The 9538-nt window shown below is 47.6% G+C and overlaps 1 protein-coding gene across 4 annotated transcripts; it reads left to right on the top strand.

Annotated features, from left to right (window-relative positions):
- The first annotated feature begins 449 nt into the window (after positions 1-449).
- On the top strand, positions 450-8998 carry Fam3a (FAM3 metabolism regulating signaling molecule A). Of its 4 annotated transcripts, XM_028888554.2 has the most exons (10): positions 450-739; positions 970-1042; positions 2639-2752; positions 3243-3266; positions 6016-6139; positions 6271-6329; positions 6719-6769; positions 7014-7173; positions 7257-7383; positions 8432-8998. In XM_028888554.2, exons 2-10 carry the CDS (start codon positions 1030-1032, stop codon positions 8525-8527), a joined length of 768 nt encoding a protein of 255 aa, XP_028744387.1. In that variant the 5' UTR covers positions 450-739; positions 970-1029; the 3' UTR covers positions 8528-8998. The 4 variants fall into 4 exon arrangements, with proteins under 4 accessions (XP_028744387.1, XP_028744386.1, XP_028744389.1 ...); XM_028888553.2 differs by having other exon boundaries at positions 450-1042; XM_028888555.2 differs by having other exon boundaries at positions 452-1042; positions 7089-7173.
- Positions 8999-9538: the final 540 nt, after the last annotated feature.

Here is a 9538-nt window from a genome sequence, read left to right as displayed (position 1 = left end):
AACAGCAGGAAGAAAGCAACCAAAGGCTCATGCTTCACTTAACCCCCACACGTGCTTTTGGACTTTCCATGTTCTTAAAGAATACATGTCAACCTTTCGTCATTATCTGTGTCCCCAGATCCATCATCTTACCAGTCATGAGAGCTCCGATCTCAAGTAACAAGCAGAGCTTCATCTCACCAAACACAGAAATAGATCTGTCACCAAAGAGGGTGTGTGGAGCAGCGGGGGAGCTGGCTGTGGTGATTTACGCCTGTAATCCCAGCATGAACTATGGGGTGTGATCCTATCTCAAAAAAAAAAAAAATGTCTAGAAGGAGATTCATCTGGCAGCAATGACCCAGGCTCCTTCTAGGAAGCTAGTGTCTCAGCTTGAGCACAAGCCTCAGGGAAACAGCTTCTCTAGGCACCTCCCACCCAGCCTCTGGAGAAGAGGAAGGAGGCGGGTCAGGAGGTGGAGCCTGCATGGGGACTTGAGGCCCCACATCGCAGTCTATAGGCCTATGGCGGAGCGACGCCTGTGGGCTGTGGCCCTCCTAGGGCCGCCATTGTCGTGCCTGCCAAGCTTCACTACGTGACTAGTCTGCTTCACCTCGCCGGCAGGGCGAGACCACTGGGAAACTCCCTGATCCGATCTGCGTCTCCCTACATCCAGGCAACGTCCTTGGCCCGCCGGGTCTCTGCCACCAGCCTCGAGGGGACAGACCAGAGCGCCGGGCCTAGCACGGGACGGACCCAGGTCGGGGAGAACAACTGCTACATTCCAGTCCTGGATGCTTCTGTTAGACAGACTGTGAGCCGCGACGGGTTCCCAAGGCCCTGCTGGCCAGGCACTGCGTCTCCCAGCGCTCATGGGGAACTGAGCCTGGTCTGCTGTCTGGAGGAACAAGTCGTAGCACCGATCGCGCCCAGCACAGACTTGCCCCTGCCCCACCACCCAAACCTACTCTCTTGCTTCATTCCTCCCAGAGCCCACGGTCCCCAAACAGTGCACCTGCCGGAGGTCCCAACCCAGCCGGAGAAGTGGACATGAGGTTGGCAGGTGGGTGGCTTCCACAGTGAATGGAAGAGAATCCTGGTGTCCTAGTGGTCGTGTCAGGAAGGGCCCGGGTAGTCACTGGTTTGTTATTTATTAATGGGTAACTGTGCACAAGCACTCATTCTATGAGCAAATTTTTTCACCTCTGAGGAGTTCAGCTTCCCAAACTATAAGTTAAGGATTGATATATAGTCAGTTGCACCCAACTCAAAGAACAGGTTGGGTGAGGAGAGGTGGAGAGTAGAGGCAAAGAGGCGTGGCCTTAGAAGAGAACTGACTTGGTTGCCTGTGAGGATGGATATGATCCAAGTGGCTGCTCTGCTGTCAGTTGGACAACTAAGATGAACATGCCTTGTGGAGATGAAAATGGTTTGTGGAGGGGGCAGATAGGGGTAAGAGTAGAATTTGAGAACTGGTAAGGTAGCAACTTCATGGATAAATTCTAGTAAGGGCAGTAAGGAACTGACTGGGAGGGGGTGGGTTCAAGACAGATCAGGACTGGAGCCAGAAAATAAGGTGTCATTACTGCTTGGTATTTCACTTGATAACTGTGGTAGATGAAATCTCCCACAAAGATAGTATGCAAATAGGAGAAGGCATCCTGGAAAGGAATAGCTTTTGAGGGGACAGTAATGGAAGATGACCAAAAAAAAAAAAAAAAAGAGAAAGTCCCAAAGAGTCAGGTCAAGAGACTGTGGTGTCCTAGAAGCTATCAGTGAAGTGTTTGCATCAGGATGGCTAGGGCAGCACATCAAGATTTCAAGAAAGAGCAGACAGGCAATCAGAAATTGTGACAGTCATGGGTGGTCTGGTTTGGAAGGTAATTTTTTGCTATTGTGGTGGCAAGACTAGATTGGAAGAATTTTGGGAGAGAGTAGTAGGGATGGAATGATAGAAATCACAATGTAGATGACTTTTTTAAAATGTGTATCCTGGGGATGGAACCCAGGGTCTCATGTATGCTGGACAAATGCTCTACCACAGAGCTATATCCCTAGCCAGAGTATAAAGTTTTAAAGAGTTTGGTGGAGAAGTGGTAGGTAAGGAGTTAGAGGATGATATTTTTCTTGCAGGAGCTCTTTTTCGTCTTTGTAAATTAGGACCTATTAATATTATGAAAGTGAGATAGAAAGAAGGAGCTTTAGCACAACATATCTGAGAAAGGAGAGAACTTGATGGATCTTGAAGCAAGTAGAAGGACTGGTCTTCAAGAGGAGTATAGATCCTCCATCAAAACAAGAGGAAAGGAGAGGCAGATGGGTGAGCTGTAAATACACTAACAGTTTCAGAGGCAAGATGCTGAAGTTGGTGCTATGGAACCTGTCCAGAGCATGAGTTCTAAAAGGTCCCTCCAAACCTGCTGAGGAGAACCAAACAGAGAAACCTCAATGCTTGAACTCACTTTCTTCCCTTCACCAGGAGGGAGTTCAAGTCTCCTTCTTGGGTCTGGTGGGTAGCAATGGGTGCCCCACCTTCCAATCCTGCCATCACTTGTTTTCAAGTAGAAGAGGAGATCTAGTTGTGTGAGGCAGTGGGTTGTTGCTGGGTTTGTTCACTGGTGTCTGAGATAGACCTGCCCTGTGTCTGTCCTGCCTGCAGGCCCCCTGCGAATCGTGGCCCTAATCATCACTATGGGTCTCACCTGGATCCTAGTCACCATCCTCCTGGGTGGTCCTGGTGGTGGCCTTCCTCGAATTCAGCAATTCTTCACCAGTGAGTTTGGGGACCCTCTTGCCTCACTGTACAGGTGTTCAATGTGGGGTGTGATGGTTGGGTTTTCCATCTCCTTCTTGACAAGCTTATTTTTGCTGCCCTCAGCCTATCTTCTAACACAAATGCAGACTTGTCCCTACCAACTGACCTAGACAGCAGCAAACCCAACATGCAATCCAACATTGAGTGGAAGTTGATGAAGTGAGAGTATGGAGTGGAAAGGCCTCCACTAAACATTGGACTTTCTGCTGGGCTCTGAGATACACAAGGGACTCTGTTGCTGGTGCCAAGTCACCTAAGCACTGTTTACAATTCCAATTCATCCTTTTCCTAGAGCAGGCAGGCAGTTTTACATCAGGGCATCATTGAGACTTAAGCAGGGAACATGCCAAGTGTAGCCTGACTTGGCCCGAAGTCCCTGATCTTGGCTGCTTTGCTGTAGGCTTCGGGAGGCCTCCATGCTCACAAAACCAACTCTCTGTATCCACAGGCCCAGAGAACTCAGTGACTGCAGGTAAGCTTCCTGTCTCATCCCTATCCCCTCCTATGCCTGCACTTCATACTGCTTTTTGTGACACCCCTGCCTGCTGCCAGCCAGCCCACCAGGATTTCTGTTGTCCATCTGGCCCTCTCCCCACTAGCTATCATAGCCTTCTGTGCAGTGAATCTAGAAAATAAGTTACCCACCATCAGAAAGTGAGAGGGCAGGCATAGGAAAAACATTCCCATTCCAAATAGAAGACATTGGGAAAAGGGGGTGGGACACTCATGGTCCTAAGCAAATCCCGAACATAGCAGGGCAATTCTTCTAGATTTTAAGGTCTAAAAAGAAATGTGTATGTCCATATACTCTGCTTCTAGGCCCACTGAAGTGACCCCATCCTCTGGAATGGGAGATAGTGTCACCCTCTGAGCTTGGGCCCTCTTTGGCCTCTTCATCCTGGCTCTATATTCAGAATCTCCCTTCTTTCTTTCCTTTCTCCCTCCCTCCCTTTCTTGTTTCTTTCCTTCCTTTCTTCCTTCCATCCTTGTATTCTTCTCATCTCTGTCCCTTTCATAGGCTGACAGTGTTTCTGTTGGTATAAACTTGTAACAAAATTTGCTGGCCTCTCATGGGATTCATGAGGGCCCAGGTTATAAGACAAGAGAGTCCTCCACAGATTCATCCTGTATAATCCCATCTCAAGTCCAGGCTTCTGAGAAGTGGGAGCACACTCACAATCACACACTTCCTTTCCTTAGCAAATCCCAAGCCAGCCATTCTCTTCTCTTTGTCTTCTCTCTAAAGGATGCTTTTTAAAAATTTTTTATGGTGCTGGAGATTGAACCTAGGACCTCACCCATACCGAACAAATACTCTACGCTGAACTATTTTCCTAGCCCATAAAATATTTCAGATTTTTTTAACGGAGTTTCACTCTATAGCACAGACTGGTCCTGAACTTACTATGCAGCTCTCAAACTCTCAGTGATCCTCCTGTGTTATCCTATCAAATGCTGGGATTACAGGTTTGGACTGCTTTCTCATTTTTTACAATATAAGTAGGCTAACATTTTCTTTCTTCCCGTCTTTCTTTTGTAACAGGGCTTAATGAATCCCAGGCTATCATTAAACTCAATATGTAGCCAAGAATAACCTTAAATTCCTGATCTTCCTGCCTCTATCTCCCAAGTGCTAGGATTTGTTTTTGATCTTTATGTTCTAGATCCTTCATATTTGATAGTTCATTTCCCAACTGCTCTGTCCGCTCTCATTTTACCATAAGCAGCCACAAGGAAAAACCAGGCCATACCTTTAACACTGCTTGAGAATCTCCTCTGCTAAATATCTTACAAGCTTTCTTTTCTACAAAACACCAGAATGATTGACACTTTATAACAAGGATGGACTTTCCTCCCATACCCAATAATGGCTTCTTCAATTTCTTTCTAAGGTCTCACCAAAAGAGCTATAATATTCATAATAATATCAACACTTTGTTTAGGATTATGTAAATGAAAGATTCAACAGAAGACTCTTACTCTATTGTGCTCTTCTTTCTAAGCCTGCACCAGAACTGTGTTTACTATGATATTGCTAAATTTGATTTAATATAGAGACTTACTAAGTAGCCCAGAATAGCCTTGAAATCATGATTCTCCTACCTCAGCCTTCCAAATGCTGGGATTACAGATGTGCAATAGCATACCTGGCTTCACTCTGTATTCCTGCCAACAGGTTGTTTTCTTTCTTTCTTTTTTTTCTTTCTTTAAGCAGTATAGGCTTTTTCTACTATATACCTCAAAACATTGCATCCTTTGCCAACTCTACCCAGTTCCAAATCCATTTCCACATTCTTAGTTATTTATTTACATAAACTCCCAATTCCTGGCACCAAAACCTATATTAGCTTCCTGAAGTTACCCTAAGAAAAGTAGTGCCTTAAACAACCAAAATTTACTTTCTTACAATTCTGGAAGCCAAGAGTATGAATGAAGGTGTCAGCAGGGCTATGCTCCCACTGAAAGCTCCAGGTAAGGGTCTTTCTGGGCCTCTGCAAATCCTAGAAGCCTTCTATGTGCCTCATCTTGTAGCTGCACAACTCTGCCTTTTGCCTGTATTGTCTTACAGCATCTCCTTCTGTGTGGTTTATCTCTTCTCTTCTCTCCTCTCCTCTCCTCTCCTCTCCTCTTCTCTTCTCATAAGGACACTAGTCGCACTGTATTAAGGGCTCAACATAGTCCAGTATGACCTTGTCATAATTTATCTGTCTATAAAGACCCTGTTTCCCAGCAAGACCACATTCTGAGGAACTGGGAATTCAGACTCCAGTATATTTTGTAGGGTCATAATTCAAGCCATTATAGAGATCATTCCCACCCTTACCCTGAAGAAATCCAGAGGCTATCAGAGCCTCCATGCTCCACCCACCTACCTCAGCTCATCTACTTTGGTCTGACTGTATGCCTCATCCATGGAGCTCTCACCCTGACTTTCTGGACCTCTGTTTTTTCTAGTTGTATAAGGGTTCCAAGCCAGCTCTCAATCTCCTTTCCCTTTTCCTGCCAGTAGCAAGAAAGCCTTATTCTTGGTGTCCCTACTCCCTTGCCAACACACCACTTGGAAACATCCCCAGCTTTGGTCTGAGCCCCACTCACCTCCTGCCCCAGTTCCATGCTCTGTGGCTGCACCTTCAGCCCTGTGGCTGGTCCTGACCTCCACCCTCAGATCTCGGGTGACACCAGGGCCAGGTACATGGGTCACATCTGCTATCATTACTCAGAACCAAGGGCCAGGAAGTACAAGTGCGGCCTGCCCCAGCCATGTCCTGAGGAGCACCTGGCCTTCCGCATAGTCAGCGGGGCTGCCAATGTCATCGGGCCCAAGATCTGCCTCGAGGACAAGATGTGAGCATATGGGCTGGGAAGTGGGAGGGGAACTTGAGGCCAGGTCTGCAAGGGCCAAGAGCTAAGGGCTATGTGAGGAAGAGAAATGTGATATGCCCACAAGAGATCTTCTGCCCCCCCTCCCCTGCTAGGCTCATGAGCAGCGTCAAGGACAATGTGGGCCGTGGGCTGAACATCGCCCTGGTGAATGGTGAGTTCCCCCATGTTGTGGGGTCAGAGTACAGACCATAGAAGCAAATATCATGCTATGGCCTGGCCCCTCTACTTCATTACTCCCTCTTCAGGAGCAGGTGGCTCCTGGGCATTCCCAGGGAGACTTGGGAAAAATTCTATGCCAGCCAAAAGCTCTACAAAGGAAGTCACCCAGTGATCAAAAACATGATAGTAGTAGTGGATACACAGAGCCTCATGCCAGAGGCTCCATGGGCTGCAGCTCTGTGAATGAGAGGATGACAGGGCATGTTTGAAGCTTTTGCAAGGGCTGCCACCTTTCATGTTTGAGCCTGGGTTAGGGGCTCAGGCAGTAAGGTAGCATGTCCCAGACAGTTTACTTAGCAGGTCTTCCTCTTCTTGACACAGGGGTCAGTGGTGAGCTCCTGGAAGCTAGAGCCTTTGACATGTGGGCTGGAGGTGAGTGGCCACCACATCCAATTATACATTTTCTCCCTGAAGCCCTGTCCTCTGTGCCTTTGTACTCAGCTATTCAAGTATAGCTTTGGGTTCACAAAATGTAGGAGACAGGGGAATCTCTGTCTGGAGTCTATGTTTTGTGACCAGATGGCCCTAGCTTCTTTACCAGTTTGTCTGTGCTCATACTGGTGGCCGTTGATGTGGAACAGCCCTTGCCCAGTCCCTATATTATTTTCCTCATTAGAAGAATATTGTTTGGTGGGGAAGGGCTGCTCAGTGGAACCTGAAGCTCCATGTTCTGTGGGCTCATCTCCACCAGATGTCAATGATCTCTTGAAGTTCATCCGACCACTGCATGAAGGTACCCTAGTGTTTGTGGCATCCTATGATGATCCAGCTACCAAGTAAGTGACTGCCAACTCCAGCTTCAGTGTTATCCTAGTACAGTAACAGTCCCTAGTTTATATTTCTTCCTACTGTGTAACAGGATGAATGAAGAGACCAGGAAGCTTTTTTCTGAACTGGGCAGCAGGAACGCCAAGGAGCTAGCCTTCCGTGACAGCTGGGTGTTTGTGGGAGCCAAGGGTGTGCAAAACAAGAGCCCCTTTGAGCAGGTACAGCAGAGACCCTGGCACTTCTGCCTCCTACCCCTTGCAACCTTGCCTCCCCTTCTCTTTGCACCAAAGTTTCCCTGAATTCTGTCCATCAGGGCCCAGAGTCCTGTCCCTGACCTGTTAGCCCTGGCCTCTTGTTATTACCACAGGGAGAGACAGTAATTTTGATCTTCCCTGTCCTGTACATATTTCAACCTAAAGACTTTAAAAGTTGGATTGCACATTGGCCAGACTTATAAATAAGAATTCTTCTTCACAAACATCTTCAGGATGCCCAGTTTATGTATGTAGCTCATTTATGATGGGTGTTTGTTTAGCATACGTGAAGCCCTGAATTATAATACTTAGTATTGCATAAAACTGGGCATGGGGATATACCTGTAATACCAACACTGTGGAAGTAAATGCAAGAGAATCAGAAGTTCAAGATTATCCTTGACCATATAGCGAATTTGAGACCAGCCTAAGCTACATGAGATACTATCTCAGATTTAAAGAAAAAAAAGATGCTCACTACCATCCTAGCCTTGTCACAACCCAGTTTCCTAATTTATGCTGCATCCTCCTTTCCCACCTTCCCTGGGTTCCCTCTTAGGCTACACCAGGCACATGTTGTGCTAGGGGCTACTAGAGAGAAGAGGGCCCCTGGTATCATCCTTACCAAGAAGGCTCCCAGCAAAACATCTTAGGTAGGCCTCCAAGTCCTGCTCTCAACAAATACAAATTTCTCCATAGCTGTGGCTGACCAAAAAAAAAAAAAAAAAAAAAAAACCTCAAGCTCATGCCTCCAAGACCCTTCACCCCAAACTCAGGCAGCAGCTTCCGGCATTTCCCTGAAGCCAAGGCCACATGGACTCCCTCCTGTCCACAGTGTTCACTGTTCTGGTGTACATCAGGCCCATGTCCCATCCCCATTTCACTCATGAGAGACTAGACCACCGCAGCCATCCCCTGTTTTTCCTGCGTGAAGGGAAGGGCAACAGATTGAAGAGTACCCTGGTGGTTGGCCCCTGAGGGCCAGGTCATAACTTCCTGTTAACCCCTACAGCATGTGAAGAACAGTAAACACACCAACAAGTATGAGGGCTGGCCAGAAGCCCTGGAGATGGAAGGCTGTATCCCTCGAAGGAGCATGGCGGGCTAGCACAGCAGAGCTCTGGGACCAGACTGAAGGAGGCAGCATGGCACCAGTGTAGGGTGGAGGCCTTGCCCCATGCCCAAGCATGAGGCTTCCCTGCCTGAACATATCAGGGCTTGAAAGTAGCCTCAAGTTGATGAAGGCTGCAGGGCTGGCCCATTTCACTTTGTCATGGAGCTTAGGTAGCTGTGTTTTCCTAAAGCTGATCCCACAGTCAGTTACACCCAGCCCCTTCCTCTGCCCCTCCTGTGTCATCTTATATTTCTTGAGTGCCCCCAGAGGCAAGGATCTTCAGTGCTTTCTCCTTTCACTGGAGCAGCCAGTGGGTAGGTTGGGACATCTTCCAGAACCTCTCCCTCCCAGAGGCACTGCACTGCAATCCAACCATGTTTTTAGTGTGATTCTTTTATTCTTTTTTTTTTCTCAAGACAGGGTTTTTCTGTAGCTTTGGAGCCTATCCTGAACTAGCTCTGTAGACCAGGCTGGCCTCGAACTCACAGAGATCCGCCTGCCTCTGCCTCCCGAGTGCTGGGATTAAAGGTGTGTGCCACCACCGCCCAGCAGTGTGATCCTTTTTAAGTAAGCCATATCAGAGCTTAATCAGATCACTTCTGCAAATCTGAATGGAAGACTGGCCTTTGGTGCCCAAGTAGCTGGAATCCAATCAAAGTTCCTCACCAAGTATATGGCATTATGCAGTTTGTCAGAAGGCTCACCTTTTAAATGACCTGTTTGTTAATAAACTAATCAATTGCAGTGGAATAAAATGCATTCAGATGTTGTCCTCAGTGGAGAGTCAAGGGTGGTGGTGTCCTTTGTGTATGGAGGGGACAGATGAGTTCCAGAGGATCAACCAACATGTTGCTCCTGGAGCTTAAGCAGACAGCCTTTGTCAACAGGCCCTGCAGCTCAGGTGTGACTCAGATAGGAGGCAGAATGGCTCCCCAACTGGCATCACCCATGGCATTGATTGGGGAGATGGCTCTATACTCTGGAACCCAAGGAAACTCACCAACT

Source organism: Peromyscus leucopus, chromosome X, assembly GCF_004664715.2.
Source record: "Peromyscus leucopus breed LL Stock chromosome X, UCI_PerLeu_2.1, whole genome shotgun sequence".
Classification (NCBI taxonomy): Eukaryota; Metazoa; Chordata; class Mammalia; order Rodentia; family Cricetidae; genus Peromyscus; species Peromyscus leucopus.
The sequence above is the reverse complement of the archived record's forward strand: the minus strand, read 5'-3'. Positions and strand labels throughout refer to the sequence as shown.

Excerpts from the sequence above, each read along its gene's own strand:
- Fam3a (XM_028888554.2), top strand. Across the intron at positions 6,770-7,013 it reads CTTTGACATGTGGGCTGGAG|AAGAATATTGTTTGGTGGGG; the intron begins GTGAGTGGCCAC and ends TTTCCTCATTAG. Across the intron at positions 7,174-7,256 it reads TATGATGATCCAGCTACCAA|GATGAATGAAGAGACCAGGA; the intron begins GTAAGTGACTGC and ends ACTGTGTAACAG.